Below are 24,592 nucleotides of genomic sequence, written 5' to 3' on the forward strand. Positions count from 1 at the left end.
TTACTATTATTATTATTATTATTATTACACATCCACCTCTGCGGAAACCTTTTGTTGCAATACATATTGACTTTATTCATTTACCTAAAGCGGAGACTTATGAAAATGTACTGGTTATAGTTGATTTGTTTTTGAGTTGTTTTGTATTTGTTTTTCATTAACTCTTTCTGCCTAAACCATAAAGGCGGAACTTAATTATTCAATTCAATTTAGAGCGATAACACAAAAAAATAAAGAACCCCCAAAAGTAGTGATTGTGTCCTGTGTGGTACCTATTTCCACGGGTTACACAATTTTGACACAGAGCCCTCTTTTGACACAGAGCCCTGACACAGAGCCCTCTTTCTTTGTACCTCCACCAGAACAACCTCCTGGACCTCAACCAGTCTGGGTTCAAGGTGGGTCACTCAACATAGACGGCCCTCCTTGCAGTGACAGAATCGCTGCACTCTGCGAGAGCAAACTGTCTCTCCTCTGTCCTGATACTCCTGGACCTGTCAGCTGTGTCCGCCAGATCCTTCTCTCTACCCTCGAGGGGCTGGGTGTCACAGGCTCTGCACTCTCAATGTTTGCATCCTACCTGACGGGTCACTCCTACCAGGTGACATGGAGGGGATCTGTGTCGGAGCCTCAGAGACTGACTACAGGCGTTCCACAAGGTTCGGTTCTGGGTCCTCTCCTGTTCTCCCTGTACATGGCATCCCTGGGTTCTTTTATTCGCTCGCATGACTTCTCTTACTATTGTTATGCCGATGACACCCAGATGATCTTGTCCTTCCCTCCCTCTGACACACAAGTAGAGACAGGCATTGCTGCGTGCTTGACTGAGATCTTGGAGTGGATGGCGACACACCAGCAGAAGCTCAATCTGGGCAAGACAGAGCTGATGTTCCTCCCGGGGAAAGGTTGCCCGCACCGAGACTTGGCCATCACCATTGACAACACCGCGGTGACGCCAACTCGGACTGTGAGGAATCTGGGTGTGATTCTGGACGATCAACTGTCGTTTGCTGCAAACGTTGCATCGGTTGCTCGCTCCTGCAGATTTCTCCTCTATAACATCAGGAGGATTCGCCCATTCCTCACCGACGAGATGGCACAGGTGCTCATCCAGGCTCTGGTCATCTCCCGGATGGACTACGGCAACTCCCTCCTTGCTGGCGCCCCGGCATTGGCCATCAGACCTCTGGAGCTTGTTCAGAAAGCTGCAGCTCGTCCACACAACTCCCCTTCTCATGTCCCCACACTGGCTCCCAGTAGCTGCTTGCATCCAGTTTAAGACTCTGGTGCTAGCCTACAGGGCAGAGAAAGGAACAGCTCCTTGCTATCTCCAAGCCATGGTCAAGCCCTACACCTCCGTCTGACCACTTCGCTCTGCTGCCTTGGGACGCCTGGTTGCCCTGTCGCCCAGAGGTCCCTGCTGCCAATCGACCCGGTCACGGCTCTTTTCTGTCCTGGCCCCACAGTGGTGGAATGAACTCCCCACTGATGTCAGGACAGCGGATTCGCTGCCCATCTTTCGGCACAGGTTGAAAACTCACCTCTTCAAGAACTACTACCCTGTTACTGGCTTGTAGGACTTATTGTATTCACTCATTAAAAAAAACTCTTTCTCGTACTTTTACTTTAGCACTGGTTTTGCTCTTACATGTTTGTTTAGAGAGAAGATGCACTTATGACCTCTGATGACTAGTAGTTCTCCTGATTTCATACGTTACATGCACTTATTGTAAGTTGCTTTGGATAAAAGCGTCGGCTAAATGACTGTAATGTAATGTAATGCAATTTGTTCTCAAAATGTATTGATGCTTTCCCTTGCAGGAATGATGCTAAATCAGTTGCCAAGGTTCTTCTTACAGAGATCATTCAATGTTTTGGCCTTCCTTAGAATTTTTCAAGTAGTCAGGAAAGATATTTCACTAGAGAAATAATAAGACCACAATCTGCGAAAGTGGTGGACAGGTCAAATGGCACCTTAAAACTGCAACTGGCAGTTTTCCTTAAGCACGTATGCAGCCAGCCCCAAATAAGATTCTAGATTCTAGACTTACACCACATATATTGACTGGTAGGTCTATGATAACCACTCAGAAGAGAATGGTGAAGTAAAACTCTCTTAACTGTGCAGGCTGAAAAATAGTCTGCATAGATCTCTTTATTCTCTTTTTTAAACAATCACTAAGCAGGTGGGAGTGGCCAAGATGAATCCAGCGAGCAAGCATTGCCACTCCTTGGAGCCAGTGGATTGGGTTGACATATGGCCTTTCTGAAGAAAATACTCTCTGCGGTCTAGGTATACACCCATTCCAAGTGCTCCCGGGGACTTAGATGGCAGTGAAATGCAAAAGAAAGCCTGGGTGGATGCACACTTCACACTGGAACAACTGCAATTCCTTCAGCATTCCCAGTTGTTTTGTTCTTCACTGCACTTTGCGTCTTGATGGAAGCCAGGAAAGGAAACAGACATGACAATGAAGGAGCCAGGTATCACCAGCACCCTTTTTAATGCCACAACCTCGACATCTTCCACCAAGGGTCAGGTGAATACTTTTTGTCTGTGCTGCTTTAATAACATAATAATGTAATGTAATAATGATCTAATAATCATTCCTACCACTGGTGGTGGTGATCTATGCAAGGAAACACCTAATAATATGCAGAACCTAACATCGGACATTATCAAAAGTGTGACCACACATCGTTCAAAGAATAGGTCTTCAAAGTTGTAAACTAATAATAGAAGGTGTCTAAATCCAATTAACATTTCATCTATTGGTAGCTCTAAAGTTCTGTCTACTACTGATCACTTCAACAAGATGCTTAAATACGGTTCCTTAAATATCAGATTGCTGTCTACCAAAGCCTCGAACATCGTTGAGATATGATCGGGTTATGAGAAACATAGCTGAAACCAACTGTTTTCCTTCCCTTAAATGAGGCTTCCCCACCTGACTATACTTATGCCCATGTAGCTCAGGCAAATAAATGAGGTGGGCATGCAGCCTTAATATTTAAGTTTATTTTCAATTTAACTCCTAAACTTGAATCTAAATTCAATTTTTTTGAGATTCTTATTCTAAGTCCATCTCCCTAAGCCACAAAGAGACTCTGCTCAGTCCACATTTTGATGCTCTATCGACCTCCTGGCCCTTACTCACCTTTTGTTGAAGAATTTGAGGAAATTATCTCAGGTCTTCAAAGAAAGTTGAATCAGTTCATCTGGAAACAATGTTTGAGAGAAACGTTTCATCACTTATCTTAGTGACCTCTTTAGTCTCAACTGACTGCAGGTATACCCAAGCTTATAAACAATACAGTTGCATAATAACCGAAACCAACGATCAGTTTCATATACAAATAGGCACGATCATTAACTAGAGTTTCAATGGAGCATCCGGGTGGCATGGCGGTCTATTCCGTTGCCTACCAACACGGGGATCGCCGGTTCGAATCCCTGTGTTATCTCTGGCTTCGTCAGGCACAGACACAAACTGGCTGGGGTGGGAAGCCGGATGTGGGTATGTGTCCTGGTTGCTGCAGTAGCGCCTCCTCTGGTCCGCCGGGGCTCCTGTTGTGGGGGGGACTGGGGGGAATAGTGTGCTCCTCTCACGCACTATGTCACCCTGGTGAAACTCGTCACTGTCAGGTGAAAAGAAGCGGCTGGTGACTCTACATGTATTGGAGGAGGCATGTGGTAGTCTTCAACCCTCCCTGGCTTGGCAAAGGGGATGGAGCAGCGACCAGGATGGCTCGGAAGAGCGGGGTGATTGGCCAAGTACAATTGGGGAGAAAAATGGGGGGGAAATCCAAAAAACCCCAACAAAAAACCCAAAAACAACCCCCCCACCTCCAAAAAAAAAAACTAGATTTTAAATGACCATGTGTATTATTCACAGAGGATTTGGGAATGTTTGCAATCACAGCATCATAAGATGGCAACAGATGTAGTCTTACCCCCCCCCTCCCCACTTTGGTTTAGGAATGGTCATTCCCTCTTCACATAGATGGCCTCTTTGACTCCCCGTTCAAACCACCATTCCTCCCTATCAATGATGTGCACATCTTCATTTTTGAAAGATTGGCCACTGGCCTGTAGATGGGTGTAGACTGTGGAGTCTTGGCCTTAAGTGTTAGCTCTTCTGTGTTGTGCCACCCTCTTGGCCAGCATGTGTTTAGTTTCCCCAATGTACAAGCCCTTCCGGCACTTCACAGTGTACACTATATTGCTTTGTTTGTGCCGGGGGTCTGATCCTTGGGGTGGACCAATTTCTGGCGCAGCATGTTTTGGGGTTTGAAAGACACTGAGACGCAGTGTTTGGAAAATACATGTCTAAATGTTTCTGACACTCCCACCACATACAGAATAACTGCTCGTTTACGCTTAGGCAGCTTCTGTCCTTCTCTTCCCTTTGATCGGCTGGCGCACTGTTTGGGCATATTCCTGGCTTTGACAAATATCCAGTTAGGATAACCACACTTAACCAGGGCCTGTTTAATGTGGGATTTCTGCCCTTCCCTGGCCACTGTGTCAGTGGGGACGTTGTCAGTTTGGTGGTGCAGCATCCTGATGACTCCTAGTTTGTGCTCGAGTGAATGATGAGAGTCAAACCTTAAGTACTGATCAGTATATGTTAGTTTATGTTAAACATCAACAATCAAATATCCCCCATCACCACTGCAATTTCACAGTCTAAGAATGCTAACCTGTCATTTTTTTACATCCTTCCTGGTGAACTTGATGTGGTTGTCCACAGGGTTAATGTGGTCAGTGAAATGTTGTACGTCTTGAGATTTAATTTTAACCCAGGTGTCGTCAACAAATCTGAACCAATGGCAAGGTGGTGCCCCTGGATAGGACATCAGAATGTCAAGTCCCTGCCTCGTCAGCCCCGCCCTCGTCAGGCCGTTCCCACTGCCTTACCTAGCTCACCTGGTTCATCGATCTCATCTGGAGCTCTCCAGAGCTCATACCTGACCGGCATCTCCAATAAGGCCAATCAAACCATCTTGGCCAGGACAAGAAGCTGGTCTGCTCTGCAGATGATGCCAGATTGTTGAACCACTACAAGTGTGTAAGACGACTCTAGCTCAAGCTTTGAACCTTTTTTGACCAAGCCTAACCCCTGTTCCCTCTGCCTCTAGTTTGACCTCCCTGCCATTGCCTGGACCATGCCTGTACGAGAACCACGAATCTACCAAGCCCACCGCCTGTACGAGAACCGTGACCCTGCCAAGCCCACGCCGGTACGAGTACCACCACCCTGCCAAGACCACCGCCCGTACGAGAACCACGAACCTACCAAGCCTGCCGCCTCCGAGTGCTGTTGTCCGCGGCCGCCCCGTCGCCTCTGAGGTCGGTTTGCCCAGCGGCCAACCGCCGCCTGTCTTAAAGCCCTGTCCCTGCCTAACCAGGCAAGACAATAAACGTGCCTCTTTGGCTTTTCCCCCCATCCTGTCTCTCACTCTGCTTTTGGGTCCTACACCTGGCAGCCCTGACACAGAGCCCTCTTTTCCACTTCCATCCATATACAATCTGTCGCCATCTTACAATGCTGTGATTGCAAACATGCCAAAATCCTTTGTGAATAGTACACATGGCCTTTGAAACTCTAGCTAATGGTCACACCCATATTTGCATATGAAACTGGTCGTTGGTTTCGGTCATTAGGCACTGTATTGTACTGTATTGTTTATAAGGGTGGGGATACCTGCAGTCAGTTGAGACTGAAAATGTCACTTTGTTGAGTGATGAAACATCTGTCAATAAACATTGTATCCAGATGAACTGATTCAACCTTCTTTGATTTTCTTACCTGGACAGTATGATGGATGGGGGGGGGTATTCCCTTTTCGACGGGTTTAAAAACCACCAGACGTCATAAACAGCAAACTCCTTCATGAAACGGCTACTTAGCCAATTAGCATATCCACTAAACAGTATCTGGAATCTTTCCTTATGTTTTTCTTAAAAAAATCCAATGCCAATGCCAGATCTTCAAACTTATGAGTTTGTCCGCTAGGCAAGGTGATACGTAATGTTGCCGGGTAGAGAAGTCAAAACTTAATGTTTGGGCAGGAGTGTAGCTCATTCTTTACTTAAGCAAAGGCAGCCCGTTTCCTAGCCACCGTCGAGGTGAAGTCGGGAAAAATTGAGATCCTCATACCCTTGCATGAGAGAGGAGAGGCTTCCCCAGCTCGGCGCAGGATTTGTTTCCGAACTTGAATTTGATTTACTCGGATAATAAATTGACGGGGAGGTTCCCCATCATTGGGCCTGGCGTGTTGGGCAAAATGGACCCCATCCAGTATGGGTTTTTCATCCAAGTCCAAGTAGACCTAGTAGGAGTTGGGCCGCAAACTCAGTGAGGCGAGGGCCCTCCGAACCCTCTGGCAAGCCCACCAGATGAACATTATTCCACCTCGTACGTCCCTCCAGGTCTTCACATTTCTTGGAAAGTGAATCAACCAGGGTGATTAGCATGCTAACATTAGCTTGAAGGTCGGTTAGCTTGCTATCATGGTCATTAGCCGAGTGCTCGAGGTCCGCAATAGTCTTGCCATGTGAGACAATTTTGTTTTTGAAAGACTAGGGCCGTTTTTATCTCTTTTGACAGCCTCCAAGATGATGGAACTAAATTTACTCATAATGTCAGAGTGCATTTCGTTCAACAACAGAGCCTCGTTAGCATCTAGCTGCTGTTGGCATTCTGGCTCAGGCATGTTGCGGCCTCCTTTGAGGTATCAGATTTCCCTCAACCTCCCATCATATATTATCCCCCATGAAAAATAAATTAACTAAAGTAAATAGCTGCAATATTAAAGCTTAGTATTGATAAAAGGTAAAAAAAATTGTGTAAATAAAGTATAAAAGAAGTCACATTTCAACCGAGCTACTGAAAAACACATCTTACATCCTCCCTTCATAGCAGCGCCCCCCCACCCCCCACCTGCCTGTTCCATGAGTCTGGAGGTGTATAAGTCCTGCATGGAGGGCAGATTGGCACCTATGATTTTCTCTGCAGACTTAACTGTCCATTGTAATCTGTCCCCTATCCTTTTTGGTGGCTGATCCAAACCAGACAGTGTGCAGAGGACAGACTGGATTATTGCAGTGTAGAAATGAATCCGCAGATCCCGAGGCAGGTTGTACTTCTTGAGCTGGCGGAGAGAGTACATCTCTGCTGGGCCATTTTGATGATTGTGTGTCTATGTTGGATACCCACCTTAGGTCCTGGGAGTTGTGGAACCCAGAAATATGTAGTTTTTTCACCTCTGACACCGTGCTGCTGAGTATTATGTGGGGGAGGGGGCAGTGTTGGGGGACTCCTCCTGAAGTCCACTGTCATCTCCACTGTTTGAGCGCATTCAGCTCCACATTGTTCTGGCTGTACCAGAGGGCCAGCCATTCAGCTGATCAACCTCTCCATCTATATGCAGACATGTCACCATCCCTGATAAGGCCAATGATGGTTGTGTCATCCACAAACTTCAGGAGTTTAACAGATGGGTCGCCTGAGGTGAAGTCATTTGTGTAGAGGGAGAAGAGTAGAGGGGAGCGCACACATCCCTGGGGGGGGGGGTTGCCAGTACTGATTGTCCGGGTGCTGGATGTGACTTTCCCCAACCTCACCAGCTGTCTTCTGTCTGTCAAGAAGTTTGTCTTCCTGACAGACAGACTCACTGCACCAGAACCCCATCTGCCCCACTGGTAGATAGGGGCTAGTGCAGTGAGCCAGGTGAGTTTGGAGTGGAGGATATCTGGGAGGATGGTGTTGAACGCTGAGCTTAAGTCCACAAACAGGACCCTTGCGTATGTCCCTGCGGAGTTGAGGTATTGGACGATGTAGTGCAATTCCCATGTTGACTGCATCATCCACTGACCTGTTTGTTCGGTAAGCAAACTGCAGGGGGTCGAGCAGGGGGCCTGTGATTTCCTTTAGGTGGTCCAACACCAGTCTCTCAAAGGATTTCATGACCACAGACATTAGGGCAATGAGCCTGTAGTCATCAAATCCTGTGATATGGGGTTTCTTGCAGACCGGGATGATAGTGGAGCTCTTGAAGCAGGAGGGAATTTCACACTGCTCCAGTGATCTGTTAAAGATCAGTGTGAAAATGGGGGCAAGCTGGTCAGCTCAGACTTTAAGACAGGAGGGTGACACGCATCCAGGCCTGGTGTCTTCCTGGTTTTCTGTCTCTGGAAGACCTGACACACATCCTCAACACGGATCCTGAGTGCAGGTGGGGGTTCTGTGGGGAGGGGAGAGTGGCTGGCAGGAAGTGCAGTTGGTTGTGTGTGTGGCCGGAGAGGCTGAGGGGTGGGAAAGTTTGCTTTTCAAACCTGCAGTAAAACCCAATTAGGTCATCAGCCAGTTGATGGTTCCCTGCAGTGTGGGGGGATGGTCTGTAGTTGGTTATGTCTTTCAAACCACTTCAGACTGATGAAGGGTTGTTGGCAGAAAACTTGTTTTCAACTTTTCAGAGTAGCACCTTTATACCACTCTGATCTCCTTTGTGAATGTAATTCTGGCTCTGTTATACCAGATCCTATCGCCACTCCTATAGGCTTCCTCTTTGGTCTGACAAAGCTGCCTGACTTTTGCTGTGAACCAGGGCTTATTGGTGTTGAAGGTACAGAACGTTTTGGTGGGTACACACGTCCTCACAAAAGCTGATCTAAGAAGTCACAGTGTCAGTAAGTTCGTCCAGGTCTGTAGATGCAGCCCCAAAAACACTCCAGTCAGTGCAGTTGAGGCAGGATAAAGCTAGTTTTGACTCATTGGTCCATTTCCTCACAGTAACCACAGGCTTTGAAGATTTTAGTTTCTGCCTGTAGGTTGGGATAAGATGAATCAGACAGTGATCAGAGAGGCCCAGGGCTGCAAGGGGGACAGAGCAATATGCGTCCTTTTATATTGTGTGCTTTTGTCCATGGTGGGACATTTAACATCCTGTCTGTATTTTGGCAGTTCATGGCTGAGGCTTGCTCTGTTAAAATCCCCAAGCATAATGAGAAGGGATTCTGGATATTTGCGCTCCATGTTTTTGATTTGATCAGCCAGGTCTTTTAATGCCTCTTTAACACAGGCCTGGGGCGGAATATAGACACCGAATGGCAACAGATGTACTCTTAGTACATCTTTTGTACATCTCTTAGTACATCTCTTAGTACATCTGTATTCTAGAGAGATGGTTAAGTTTAGGCAGGGGATAGTTGTGGTTAAGGTTATGGCAATGATCTGGTTGGGACTTTCATCCTTTGTAGCATAGCCATTGAATGATGACCATGGTCAAGCTCTTATTTTGCTACTATTTACTTAAGATGAACTGACCTTTTCTCACCCACCTTGTGTTTGTATGTTCAATACCAATTTTATAATCAAAGCTGGTGATGGATGGAAATGTTCACCACAGTCCCATATGACAACTGCCATGCTTGTCTTAGTCGTAGGCAACGCCATCATCAGGAATGTTAAAAGTAGCTGAGCAATAACTTTTTGTGCCCCAGGTCCCACTGTCCGTGATATTGAGGACATAGAAAGGCAGGCGTAACCTCCTTGACGATCCATAGATGGTTTCTCTGGTATGTTTTTATTTACATAGCCATTACTGGGTTTTTTTTAAGATTATTTGTCTAGTCTTTGTTATTGGAGCCCAAGTAACTATAACTTTCATTAAAACCACTTGTTTCTGCTTAGCGTTCCTCATGCTGCCTCAGATTTTGGTCAAAGGGCTTTCATGGCCCTTTTCCACTGCATGGTACGGCTCAACTCGACAGCTTGCTTTTTTTGGTTTTCCATGGGCTAAAGTTGTGGATAGTACCTGGTACTAAGCTTGTGCCAATTGGCGATCAGATTGTATATTGAAGATTGAAGGGATGATCAACAATTGGTTTTTCCTGTGCTGATATTAAGGTGATTTTATCTAACTTACTATCAGAACTAAGATGTTATAAAAATAATTCATAGAATCTGCACCCTCTGTGTATTTAGAGATGTATCTGGTGGAGCAGCATGCCCACCCACTGGGCCCCATTAATCAGCATGAGTAATGAGTGAATTTTAAAGCCTTAATTACGAACCAGTTTGCCATCTCTTTTCCATGGATCTGAGACCCTGCATCTCCGTTCTCCATATACCTGCTCACCAAAACATTGCTCTGCGCTCCAGAGTAAGTTAACGTTATTGATATGATTTAGACTGCAATATTCAATGTAAGATAATAATGTTAAACGGACCATGATGCTGTGATATTGTCACACCAAGCACAGACACACAGACTTTAAAAGGGAGTTGTTGTTTGCTATTAAATAGATCTTGATAATGTTTAAATATTTCAAATGAAATGTTCACACTCTTTCATAAACGTTTATTTATTTTAGTTTTGCAGCCTTGGAGAGATGATGAACCTGCATGTGCGCAAATAAATTAGTGGTCTGCATGTTCTTCACTTGCACACATCTTTTACATACAGTGCCTTGTAAAAGTATTCAACCCCCTTGGCAGTAATCACTAATTTCTGGATTATAAAAGATACTCACACATCTGTTCCTGAACAATATTATTTTTGTGAACCCATAAGCTCTAACAGCATGTTCCCTAAGCCAAGTGTCATGAACACAGAGACTGGCGGACACAAATGCAGGCAGGCAGACAGTAACCAGTTCACAGGGTCTTTAATTCGGTCCAAGGGTCAAAATCCAGAAAGGCAATCAGACAGAAAGAGGTACAAAATCGGCAGGCAGAAGACTTCAAGAACCAGGCGGACTAACAAGCAGGCGACGGTACCGAGACGGAGACTCGGAAACCAGGAACGAAACAGTCAGGCACGGGGAAACTCTCTTACATGAAACGCTGGAATGCTGCTCTAGGAGACAAGACAATCTGGCACTGACGCACAGGGGAGCACTTGTTAAATAAACACAGGAGGGAAGGGATAACGAGGCACAGGTGAAACACATAAAGGCAGGGACAGGTAATCACATGGGGAACAGGACGTGAACACAGAGACACGACTATCAAAATAAAACGGGAAACTGACACATGACAAACCCTGACAGCACCCCCCCCTAACGGCCGACTCCTGGCGGCCCAGGACCCTGAGGATTGCGGCGGTGGAACTCGGCAATGAGGCGAGGGTCCATGATGTCCCGGGAGGGGACCCATGAGTGTTCCTCCGGCCCGTAGCCCTCCCAGTCCACCAGGTACTCCAGGCCCCGGCCCCGCCGCCGAACATCCAGCAGTTTCCTGACAGTGTAGACAGTCTCACCATCAATGAGACGGGGGGGGGGGGCTTGGCAGCGGGGATGAGTGGGCTCTCCTTGACTGGTTTGATCTGGCTGACGTGGAAGGTGGAGTGTATGCGGGTAGTCCTGGGAAGCTTCAATTTGACAGCAGAGTCAATGATTTTTGAGATTGGATATGGGCCAACGTACCTAGGTGCTAACTTGCGGAATGGATGGTGGATGGGCAGATCTTTGGTGGAGAGCCACACTCTTTGTCCGGGGCGGTACGCTGGGGCTGGGCGGCGACGGCAGTCAGCCACTTTCTTGTAGGCGGCGGAGGTCTGGAGAAGAGTCCGGCAGGCGCGAGACCACATGCCTTGACACCGGCGGACCATAAAAGCAGCAGCGGGGACTTTGACCTCTTTTTCCAGGGCTGCGAAGAGGGGAGGCTGATAGCCGAACACCAGCTGGAAGGGGGTGAGACCGGTCAAGGCCGAGGGAAGGGTGTTGTGGGCGTATTCGACCCACAGCAGCATCCTGGACCACGATGAGGGGTTATCTGAGGAGAGACAGCGAAGACCGGTCTCCAAATCTTCGTTCAGTCTCTCCGGCTGGCCATTGCTCTGGGGATGGTATCCAAAGGAGAGGCTTCTAGTGGCCCCCATCAGCTGGCAGAAGGCCTCCCAGAATTGAGCCACCAACTGCGGCCCCCGGTCAGACAGAATGTTCCTGGGAAATCCAAAGGTTCTGAAAATGTTCTGGAGCAAGAGTTCGGCGGTTTGTTTGGCAGATGGTAGTTTGGGTGTGGGGATGAATTTAACCTTTTTGGAGAATCTGTCAACGACAGTGAGGATGACTGTGTTACCTTTGGATGGAGGGAGGCCAGTGACAAAGTCCACTGAGAGGTCTGACCAGGGGCGCTGTGGCACGGGCAGAGGGTGAAGGAGGCCAGCTGGTGGGACATTGGAGCTTTTCTGCTGGGAACAGACAGGACAGGCAGCGACATACTCTGACATGTCATCCTTGGCGTTAGCCCACCAGAACCGCTCCAACACTCTGAAGAGGGTTCGGCGGATGCCAGGATGACAGGAGAGCTTGTTCTCATGAGCCCACTTAATAACCTCCCCCCGGAGGGAAGGGGGAACAAACAACCTGTTCATGGGGGTCTCAGGGGGTGCTGGAATTGCCCTGAGACTCTATTACCTTGCCTTCCACACTCCAGGTGAAGGCTCCCATGATGCAGGTTTCAAGGAGGATGGGTTCTGGATCTGAGGAGTCTGTTTCGGGTGCATGAATGCGTGACAAGGCGTCTGGCTTTGTGTTCTTGCTTCCTGGACGATATGACAGAGTGAAATTAAAACAAGGAAAAGAAAAGTCCTCACCTGGCTTGGCGGGCATTGAGCCTCTTGGCACCCTTGAGGTATTCCAGATTCCGGTGGTCTGTCCACACGAGGAATGGTTGGGCCGCCCCCTCTAACCAGTGCCTCCACTCTTCCAGCGCCACTTTTACAGCCAACAGCTCCCAGTCCCCCACAGAGTAGTTTCTCTCCGCCTGAGATAATCTCCGGGAAAGAAAAGCACAGGGGTGGATCTTATTATCCGTACCCAATCTCTGGGACAAGATGGCCCCCACTCCAGAGCTGGAGGCGTCCACTTCCAAGATGAACTGTTGATTGACTGAGGGCAGGTTGAGGACCGGAGCTGTGGTGAAGAGCTTCTTCAGGCGTTGGAACGCATCCTCGGAGGATTGAGACCACTGAAACGAAACCTTGGGAGAGGTTAAGGCACTTAAAGGGGCGGCCACTGAGCTAAAGTTTCTAATGAACTTACGATAGAAGTTTGCGAAGCCAAGAAAACATTGTACCTCCTTTCAGGAGGTGGGGGTCGGCCACTCTGCCACAGCCTGGACTTTTTCTGGGTCCATTTCCAAGTGATCGTGGGAGATCATGTACCCCAGAAAAGTAACTTGTTTCCTGTGGAATTCAGACTTTTCTGCTTTGGCAAACAGTTCATTTTTTAACAGTCTTTTCAAAACTTCCCGTAGCATCCGGACATGAGACTCTTCGTCGGGGAAAAAAATAAGGATATCATCAAGAAATACAAAAACATTTTGATTCAGGAGGTCCCTCAGGACATCGTTCACTAGGGCTTGGAAAACTGCATGGGCGTTAGTCAATCCAAAGAGCATGACCAAGTACTCGTAGTGGCCAATGGGCGTATTGAAAGCCGTTTTCCATTCATCCCCCTCCCGGATGCGTATTAGGTGATACGCATTCCGCAAATCCAATTTAGTGAATACCTTGGCGCCCTTGAGGACGTCAAAGACAGAAGAAATTAGTGGGAGGGGGTAACGGTTCTTGGTTGCAATGTTGTTGAGTGGGGAATAGTCTACGCATGGTCTTACACTCTTGTCTTTCTTCTCAACGAAGAAGAACCCTGCTCCAGCTGGAGAGGATGATGGCCGAATTAGCCCTGCTGCAAGGGAGTCATTAATGTAGTCCTCCATAGCTTTTCTCTCGGCTGTGGACAGAGAGTACAACCGACCCTTGGGAATGGGTGCACCGGGGAGGAGGTCCATAGCACAGTCATATTCACGATGGGGAGGAAGGGAAGCAGCTCTGCTCTTACTGAAAACTTCTTGTAAGTCATGGTAACAGGCTGGGACACCAGTCAGGTCAGGAGAGTCCTTTGACTGTGTCTTACTCAAGAGGTTAGAGGCTATGTCTTGGAAACAGTCTTGGTAGCAGTTTTTTCCCCACCCAATTACCTGACCGGTAGCCCAGTTGATGTGTGGGTTGTGCTGAATCAGCCAGGGGTACCCGAGGATCAGGGGATGCATCTCAGAGTTGTACAGGTGAAAACGGAGGTTTTTCACATGTACGTTGGGGAGGCTCGTCCGGATGGGTGAGGTCTGATGAGTAACAGTGGCAATAAACCTGACGTCAAGAGCCGTGGCAAGAAGGGGTGTAGGGAGCAGCTCATCCGAGGCGCCTAGGCTCTGTGCTATACTAAAATCCATCAGGTTAGTATCTGCACCTGAATCAACTAATGATGAACAGTTCAGAGTAGAAGAGGCAGTGGTTAGTTTCACCTTTGTTAATTGTCTCTGAGTCTTATTTTCAAGAGCGGTAACACTCACCAGGGGTCTAGAGGGTGGAGCAGGTAGGGAACCTCGTAGAGGGCAGGAGGCGATGAAATGACCCAGCTGGGCACAGTACATGCACTGACCCTCCATCATCCGACGGTGACGTTCGGCTGGGGTGAGGCGAGTACGCCCAACCTCCATTGGCTCCGGAACAGCGTTGGGAGGTGAGCTGCTCATGGAGACCGAAGCTTGGGGAGGGGTGCCGAGCTGGTCAGGTTCCCTGATGGGGCGACCTCTCTGTCTATCCCTCAGTCTTATGTCGATGCGGGAGGCTACGGCGACGAGGGCATCCAGCTCCAAAGGCAGGTCCAGAGGAGTGAGATGATCCTTTAGGGTCTCGGAGAGTCCATTAAAGAAGGCATCCACCAAGGCAGGTTGATTCCAACCGCAGTCGGCGGCTAGCATGCGGAACTCTATGGCATTGTCCATCACCGATCGTCTTCCTTGTCTCAGGGAGGGTAGAGCTCTAGCAGCTTCTCTAGCGGGAAGAGTAGAGTGAAAAATGTGTTTAAATGTGTCGGTGAAGAGAGAAAGAGAGTTACATACTGCAGACCGCCGGCTCCATTCCGCGGTGGCCCACGCCCTGGCTCTCCCCGATAGGTAGGAGATAATGAAGGCTATTTTGGCTCGATCTGAGGGGAAGGCGGCGGGCTGGAACTCAAAATGGAGCTCGCACTGAGAGAGGAAGGGGCGGCAGTCATCAGATTCCCCAGAGAATCTTTCCAGACTGGAGAGCCGGACGGGTCTGACTTCTGAGGGAGGAGCAGGAGCCAGAGGCGGTTCTGGTGCCGAAGCTGATGATGAGGGAGGCACAGGAGTTTCAGCTGACTGAGAGGGGTGAGTGACTAAGCCCATGGCTTGAAGCTGCCCGATGACGTAGTTGAGTTGAGCGGTAACTGTGCCGCACACCACTTCATTGTGCTGGGAAGCTTCTGCCACAGCCCGACGCACCTGTTCAATCTTCTCCTCCTGTTGTCGGAGCTGGCGCTCCTGCACTTCGAGCCTAGTGAGCATGGAGTCCTGCTCTGCTGTGTCCATCGTGGCCAGATTGTTCTGTCGTGAACACAGAGACTGGCGGACACAAATGCAGGCAGGCAGACAGTAACCAGTTCACAGGGTCTTTAATTCGGTCCAAGGGTCAAAATCCAGAAAGGCAATCAGACAGAAAGAGGTACAAAATCGGCAGGCAGAAGACTTCAAGAACCAGGCGGACTAAGAAGCAGGTGATGGTACCAAAACAAGAGACGGAGACTCCGAAACCAGGAACGAAACAGTCAGACACGGGGAAACTCTTACATGAAACGCTGGAATGCTGCTCTAGGAGACAAGACAATCTGGCACTGACGCACAGGGGAGCACTGGTTAAATACACACAGGAGGGAAGGGATAACGAGGCACAGGTGAAACACATAAGGGCAGGGACAGGTAATCACATGGGGAACAGGACGTGAACACAGAGACACGACTATCAAAATGAAACGGGAAACTGACACATGACAGACCCTGACACCAAGATGAGTTGTGTTTCGCTACTTTTTTAAAAAATAATTTAAAAACTAAAATATAGTGCTTGCATAAGTATTCAAGCCCCACATATCAATACTTTGTAGAGTACCCTTTTGTTACAATAACAGCCATGGTTCTCTTGGGGTAAGTATGTACAAGCTTTGCATATTCTACTGGAGTAATGTTTGCCCATTCGTCTTGGCAGAATTTGTACAGGTCTTGCAGGTTGGTGGAATCTCTGGATTGCAATTTTCAGTCTGTGCCACAGATTTTCAATGGGGTTCAGGTCCGGAGTTTGACTTGACCATGCCAAAACGTTCCCTTTTTTGTTGCTGAGCCATGCTGCTATTGCTTTAGCCTTGTGCTTAGGATCATTGTCCTACTGGAAGGTGAACCTTCTCCCAAGCTTCAGTTTTATGGCAGACTGCAACAGGTTTTCTTCCAACATTTTCCTGTATTTAGTTCCATCCATTCTTCCCTCAATTTGAACAAGGTTCCCAGTGCCTGCAGAAAAGCAACCCATAGGATTATGCTGCCACTGCCATGCTTCACTGTAGGGGGGGTGTTTTTTAGGGCATGAGCAGCGTTAGGTTTGCGCCACACATAACGCTTTGAATTTTGGACAAAAAGCTCAACTTCCATCTCATCTGACCATAAAACCTTTACCCACATCCTAATTGGGTCTGTTCCATGCTTGGTAGCAACTCCAAGCGTGCTTTTAAATGCATAGTTTTGAGCAACGGCTTTTATTTGCCACGCTCCCATACAGGCCAGATTTATGGAGAGCCCGTGGTATGGTTGACTCATGCACATTTATTCCAGTTTCAGCCACTCACCTCTGCAGCTCCTTCAAAGTGACTGCAGGATCATCTCTGGCTTTCCTCACCAGCCCACGTCTTGCTTGGACACTTAGCTTTGAGGGACGGCCTGTCCTGTAAAGCATCTGGGTGGCGCGATACAGCGTCCACTTTCTGACAATGGATCCAACAGTGTTAAGTTGGACATCTAAACACTTAGATATTGTTTTATATCCCTCTCCCGCCTTCTGCATTCCAATCACTTTGTCTCTTACTTCAGTATTATGCTCCTTTGTCTTAATTTTCTGATGGAGCTCTCGGCTAATGAACTTTACACACTTAACACAAACACATTTTTTTTTATACCCATAAACGAGACTGTTACTTTAGTATCTTATAAGTGCACACTATGTCCAATTTTGTTTACCTGAGTTTGTTTTAGGAATCATTTGTCATTTGTGTAAACTTGGAGCTCTCAGAGCACAAGACCTGTACAAATACTGCCAAGAAGAATGGGGGAAAAAATTACTCCAGAAGAATGTGCAAAGCTTGTACATACTTACCCCGAAAGATTCATGGCTGTCACTGCAGCAAAAGGGTACTCTATAAAGTATTGATATGCGGGGGTTGAATACCTATGCAAACACTATATTATAGTTTTTAATTTATTAATAAAAAGTCAGTGAAACATAACTTATTTTGGCTTTGGGAACATGCTGTTAAGAGCTTATGGGCTCACAAAAAATGATATTGTTCAGGATGACTGTCAAGGGGGTTGAATACTTTTGCAAGGCACTGTAGCTTGCAGATATCCTTAGGCGCACCTTTGGCATCTGGGCAAAACCCATAATATCCCCATCCCAAATACAAGATACTGTGTTTTCTTTGACACCAAGCCTAAGATTTCCAGTGAAAAGATGGCTTTATGAACTCACGTTTGCAGCAGCTTCACCCAGTACCGACTATGCAGTGTGCAGTGTCTTTGTCCATGTCTACGTCTTCATCTAAGTTTGTATCATCGTGTGAAGCTTTTATTTTGATCTTCTCTTTTTTTCTCTTTTTTTTTGATGGCTGGGAGAGCTGGTGTTGGATCGGCTGAGAGAGCTTGGTCTGCTGCGTCCTGTGGACGTCCCTGCTCAGAGCTGTGCCCGAGAGGAAACACAGAGGTGGTCTGGTGGCGGCCTCGCCTAGCGTCGACTGTGCAGTGGTTTTGTCTGCGTCTGGGTTTGTGTCACTGTGTGGAGTGCAGGGGAGGTGTGTCGAAAGTGTTTGGCTGGGAAAGCTGACGTTGAATCGGCTGAGGGAGCCTGGTCTGCTGCGTCCTGTGGGCCCAAGAACCATGGCCTTACCTGGAGCAGTGCCTGAGAAGAAAGCACCGAGGGTGGTCTGACAGGACATGGAAGTGGAGCAAGCTAAGCTAACTGCTAGCCCATGCAGACTGGCAGTTCTGACAGTCATCCTGGTTGGTGTTCATTATCCATACAGCGGAATTTTTGGACTGTGTCGCACTGAACAGACTGTATTGTTAACTGTTTGTGTGTGTGTGTGTGTGTGCGTGTGTTTTTGCTTTGTTTTCTGTTTTTGGTGTTTTTTGAAATTTGGACATGTTTTTATCTTTTGTGTTGCATTGCTGTGGGCTGAGTGAAACGAAATGTTGTTTCTTTTGTGTCAAGTACATGATAGAAATGACAATAAATTGTTCTTGATTCTTGAAGTTGTGCATGCTGTTATTTCACTGGCTTGCTGTGACGTAACTCCCCCCATCCCCTCCTACTCCGGCCCCCTGGTGATCTCGAGTAGCTACGATTTGACGATATGAATGAAAGTAGAAACGTTCGCCTGAACCTACTTGGTAATTTGTTTGGTCCCGCCTCCGCCAAGGTCCCAATCCAATACTAAAAGGTGACCTGAAAACACTGCAGACCACTGACTGGTCAGAGAGAATCGTCACTAAAGTCATTACTGTATCATCATTGCTTGATAAGGGACATCCTGCACAAACCGGTCATTTTTAAACAGCTGAGTAACTGAAGCAGCCACAATTTTTTTTCACTGTGCTTACGTTACTCGATTAAATGGCAACCTGCCACATACCAACAATCAAAAACACTGGCCCTTCGATATCCTCCATTGTTCCTTTGTGTGTCGCGTTGAAGAAGATGTCATGGCAGTTTCATGTTGCATTGCTATGATGACCAGTTACACTCAGGGGGTACTATCTGCAGTGGAAAATGAAATCCAGAAAAGTACCTGGTACCAAAAGTGAGTAGAGTCGTGTTGAGTTGAGCCGGTACCATGCAGTGTAAAAGGGCCATTAGTTATGAGGCATCATGGTGCTGGAACCAGTTGCAGCAAGACACCAAAGCTCAGGTAGTGGCTTTTTTGGTTTATTAAATTCACTTAGGTGCATAACCTGCACTTATTTTAGCAACTGATTTTGACCCTTGTAATTGCTGATTTTTTTTGTTGTTGTTATAAATCATTTTATAACTTGTGTGTGAATTTGCATGTACAGTACAGTTAGGTAATGTGTGCATGTGAGGAAATTGAGTTAAATAGCTCCAGAATACTGCAGATATTGACAAGTCACAATCAAAAAACTCAAAATTCACTGCAGAATTTCGATTTCTCTTTTTTCTTTTTTTAACTACAGATTCCTGTAGGGCCTAACTAATTAAAAAGTTAAAGTAAAGCCAGGATACTCTGTGTGTGTGTGTGTGTGTGTGTGTGTGTGTGTGTGTGTGTGTGTGTGTGTGTGTGTGTGTGTGTGTGTTCAGTACATACCTTCCTTCCAGCAGGGGTGAGAATGAGGCTTACTGCGCGCATTGTACCAGATGAGCTGCCTGCAGCCATCATATGCACATGAGTACTCATCGTCTCCGATCCCATAGCCCTCCTATACACAGACCCACAAAGACAAATTCAAAAAAAAAAAAAAAGAAAGAAAAAGAAAGAAAGAAAGAAAGAGGGAAAAGAAAGGTACAAATACAAACTGTTTTTTTAAGAAAAAGATTTAAATTGTAAAAAAAAACTAAAGATTTGTACATGATTAAGGAACTTGCTGTCCTTCGTGGCCCATCCAATCTGCATCACCCCAGATGTAATGACTGTCACCTCGTAGTACCATACCCCTGAGTCCACACAGAATGTACAGCGTACACTTTCAAAGGATGAGGCGTCACAACGTGCCTGAGGAGGAAGAAGAAAGTGAGACAGTGTGTGGAAAGAGGAGAGGGGTAAAGAGAACCAGCAGAGGGAATAAAGACAGTGAAGAGATGGAACCAGAGAGGGGTAGGAGAAGGAAAATATACAAAAAGGAAAAAAGAGGAGAGCAATGGAAGGCATATTACATCAAATGGCTGATATCCAGTTTTGTGAGTAAAAAAGGACAGTCTCTGATTAACAACACACAAATATGGTGGCACCCCACAGTACTGTTTCCCCCACTAGTTCCAACATAACTTTTTCTGTTGTACTGGGTAACTCTAGGGACAGTGCTGAATGTGAGAATTTAGATTTTTTTTTATTAAGGCACAATAGGGTATTCAATAATTTAATAATCAGTAAGTTTAATGTGAACGTGAAGAAAGAATGTGATGAGTGTGGTGTGGGAGGGAAAACATTTATGCATGAGTTTTTTCAATGTTGTGTGCTGGAGGGATACATGTTGAAAATGAAAGAATGAAAGAATTAATAAGTAGATGTTGGAGAGGTGGGTTTGTTGACAGAATGGAATGGAGAGAATTGTGGTTGTTTGAGGGTGCTGGCAAAATGAACAGACGTAATGTTAATTTGTTAAATTATGTTTTAAGCCATGCAAGGTTTGCTGTCAAGCTAAGGAGGAATATAGCCCATTATGAAAAGAGGAAAGCTGAGGTGTGAAATATTTTTAGGAGTATAATGGAAAGAGATGTTAATATGTTGTTTGGTTATGTTAGAGAAGAAGAGTTTGTTGGTGGATTTGTAGAGGAGATCACTTTTGTTGTGATTGGGGAAGGAGGGAGGGCAATGTTTGATTTTGGTTAAACAGTATACTGTGTATGGTATATGTGTATTTTTTGTTTGATTTCTTTGATTTGGTGGGGGGGGGGTCTGTAGGCTGGAAGCCATGCGCCAAGGCCTACAGGTTACCTCACTATTTTCTGTTTTGTCGACCTGTGTTGTAATTGCTGATTCTCTAGAGTTCAATGGGTTTGTGAAATGGTTTATTTCCCTATTTGTTTGGTATGCATGTTGTATTCTGAATTTTTTTCTATAGAATAAAAGAGAAAAAAAACCTCTACTTCCTCGATGGCTCAAGTAATTTGTGGTGTCCCTCAAGGCTCAGTTCTTGGCCCCCTTCTGTTTTCTATATATAGTTTGCCTCTTGGCCAGGTTATTCAAAATTATGATGTGTTTTACCATTTTTATGCTGACGACACTCAGTTACACATGCCACTAAAACCCACAGATCCTAACGACCTAGCAAATCTCACAACTTGCCTATCTGACATTAAATCCTGGATATCCCAAAATGTTCTTAAATTTATTGATTGAATGATGATGATGATGATGATGATGAAATCTGAGGTCATTCTATTCAGTCCCCCAAATTCCATCAGCCCTTTTGGTACTAATCTTGGTGGTCTGTCAAATAGTCTTAAGCAGGCTGCTATGAATCTTGGGGTAATATTTGATGTGAACCTCAGTTCTGATAATCAAATCAAACATGTTGCTAAGTCTTGTTTTCTCTGGCTCAAGGTAATCACTAAAATTGGGTCATTTTTATAAATAGCTGATATACAAAAAGTTGTACATACTTTTATATATTCTCGGCTTGATTATAGCAATGCACTTTACTCGGTTATCAGCAAGCACTGCCTCCACCATCTGCAGTTGGTACAAAACACCACTGGTCAACTTATTAATGGGACAAAGAGGCATGACCATATCACTTGTGTGCTTGGCTCCCTACACTAGCTCCCTGTTAGATTTCAAATTAATTTCAAGATTTTATTATTCACTTTTAAGGCTTTAAATGGTCTTCCTCCTACATACATTTCTGATTTATTGACCTGGTATACACCCTCTCGACCATTAAGATCTGCCTGCTGGTTATTCCCAGGTTGCCGTTTGTCACAAAGGATGATCAGGCTTTTGCTCTTAGAATCCCCACACTATGGAACTCCCTTTCTATTTAACTTCCGCCTAACACTCTTCTTGGGGGGCGCTCACACTACTTATGCAACCCGGAAGAAGTTTGTCTACTGTTTGCTTTGTTTGCTGAATGTTTGTCGCCTGTGAAGGTGCAACGTGCACATTTTTAAGTATTTAACTTAACTTTTATTGCCTTGGAGCTTATGTGGAATTGTTTTTAATCATGAGGGGAGTCTTTGCTGCACTTTGAACTCTTTTAAGCCGATTTACCTGTGGACTCCATGATGGCAGTGGTGAGGCTGTCAATAGGATCACCTACAGCCATGAGTTACTACTCCTTGCCTTTCGACCACTGGCAGTAAGTGACAATCTTTTATCCATTCCCCGATCGCTATGAAGCAGTAGCTTAAATGCTGCAGTAAGCAAAACACTGTCCAAAAAGCACTGGAGGAAGAGAGGAAGGAGGGGAGGCCTTCAACGCAGACTGTGGAAATAGGGACTGAGCGACAGACACCTGCTCCCACCACTCCCCACTATTCTTCTCTCAAACATACAATCAATTCGCAACAAGATGGATGAACTGGAGGCTTATGCCAGATCTGACCATGATTTTATTGAAACATGCCTGCTAGTTTTTACCGAGACGTGGCTGGGAGACATGGATCACAACAAGGATCTACACATAAGCAGCTTCGGGGTACCCTGTTCGAATGGATCGGTCAACTGTCATTACAAACAAAGCCACCGGATGCAGCGTATGCTTTTACATTAATGAGAAATACTGTAATACTGTTGTAGTCCGGGAGAAAATTTGCACCCCCGACCTTGAGCTGCTATCCATCTCACTTCGCCCCTTCTACCTGCCGAGGGAGTTTCCCCAGCTTTTCTTCCCCCTGGTTTATATTCATCCCTGGGCGAACATCTCTTCAGCCACTCAGCTGATCACAGAGGTAACCAACAGAATGGAAGCTTTTTCACTCGACCCGCCCAAATTTATTTTAGGAGATTTCAATCACTGCCAGCTACATAAGTCACTGAAAAATATGAACAGTATGTCACGTTTGCAACTACTAAGAAGAAACCAAATATTGACCTGTGGTATGGCCCAGTGCCTGGCGTTTTCAGATCTCTGCCTAGGTCTCCCTTTGGAGCATCCTACCACAATAGTTTACTTCTTCTGCTGTTCTACAAGCCCATCTGTAAATGACGAGAGCAAATAGTAAAAACTGTGAAATGCTGGATGGGAAACAGCATTGTCAGCTTACAAGCTTGCTTTGATTGTACAGATTGGGATGTCTTCTATAGTTCCTGCTCTAACTTATATGAACTGGCACAAAGTGTTTCTTCCAACATATCCTTCTGTGTAGACTCCAACATTCCCTGTAAAAACATTACAGTCTTCCCTAATAAACCATGGGTGACTAAAGAACTTAAAAATATGGGGTCCACGGTGGTGTAGCGGTCTAAGCATTGGCTTTGTGTCGATGCAGTTGCCCACTGGGGACTGGGGTTTGTGCCCCAGTCTCGTCAGATCTGACTATGGCCGCACTCGATGAAGCAGCAATAATTGGTAACGCTGTCTTCGGGAGGAGGGCAGAGTCAGCTTGTGTTCGTCACATGAATGCATCTCTGTGTGTGTCGGAAAAAGCAGTGGTTCGGCCTGGATTCACCTCGTCACGGAAGTGGCAAGGCGTCTCCTTCGAGACTGTCGGCCGGAGAGATGCAATTGGCGAATGCATACAGTACAAGGGTGGGTGTTTGAATTAAAATAGGGATCGATTGGCCACTAAATTGTGAGAAAAGGGGAAAAATCAGAAATAAATTTAGAAAAAAAATGTCATAAATAAGAAGAAATGCATTTTCTATACAGGGACTAGCCAGGAAAAGGACATTACCAAAGAAGTAAAGAATGAGATAAGGAAAGCCAAAAATATACTATATAAGGATAGGATGGAACATAAGTATAGCAGTGGTGATCTGCAGGCAGCTTGAAGGTGAATTAAATCTGTCTTCAATCACTCAGACAAAAAGTGACAGGAGAACTCAAAATTGGGGGAGTAGGAGGAAGCGGGGGTCATGGCAGCGTGAGGGTGTCTTTCCAAAGTTCTCCTCGTCTTCTGTATAAATAATTCCTTTAAAACACACTTTTTTTACTTAAACCTGCACAGTTTTATAACTAACAGTATTATTATTGTCACCATCATTGTTTGACCTGTAACAATGTCTACCAAAGTGGCAGGGTTAAAAACACCAACAAGCCCAAGCAGACCTCACCACCTAAACCATGTGCGAGTGGTCTAACGGCTGATATGGCTAGCTTAGATCTGACACAGATAATGAAGGAATTGAGAGAGGGTATCAAAGCTGACGTGTCAGTAGGGAAGGAGGAAATATTAGCAGAGTTACTTTCTGCATCAGCCCTCCAAACTACTGTCTCCGCACATGTTGAAAAAACTGTACACATTGAAAACCCTCTGACAGATGTGGACAGGAGAGTCGCAGAGCTTGAAATGTTGCATACGTCTCTGAAGGCAGAGAACGCCAAACTACAGACCAAGCTGGATAGTCTAGAAAACGTCTCGAGGAGGAACAAAATTAGGTGGCTGGACTAGTTTAGAAAATCGAAGGAAACTACCCTTCTGCCTTCATGGAAAAGTTCCTGACCGAAGTTTTCGGGGAGGACAGCTTTACTCGACCACCTGTGGTGGACCGCGCTCACTGGACCCTGAGACCGCCACCGTCGACAGGTCCTCCGCGGGCTATGGTGGTTCATATGCATTATTA

The 24,592-nt window shown here is 46.2% G+C and overlaps 1 protein-coding gene across 1 annotated transcript in view; it reads right to left on the reverse strand.

Annotated features, from left to right (window-relative positions):
* The window catches only part of rspry1 (ring finger and SPRY domain containing 1), a 320,762-nt gene that overhangs the window by 72,056 nt on the left and 224,114 nt on the right, over positions 1-24,592 (reverse strand). The window contains exons 10-11 of the mRNA XM_056282268.1: positions 19,718-19,861; positions 19,457-19,568 (exon numbers count right to left, since the gene is read on the reverse strand). Of these exons, the coding sequence (XP_056138243.1) occupies positions 19,457-19,568; positions 19,718-19,861 (256 nt within the window). The remainder of the gene's footprint in view (positions 1-19,456; positions 19,569-19,717; positions 19,862-24,592) is intronic.

This window comes from Lampris incognitus, chromosome 6, assembly GCF_029633865.1.
Source record: "Lampris incognitus isolate fLamInc1 chromosome 6, fLamInc1.hap2, whole genome shotgun sequence".
NCBI classification, from domain to species: domain Eukaryota; kingdom Metazoa; phylum Chordata; class Actinopteri; order Lampriformes; family Lampridae; genus Lampris; species Lampris incognitus.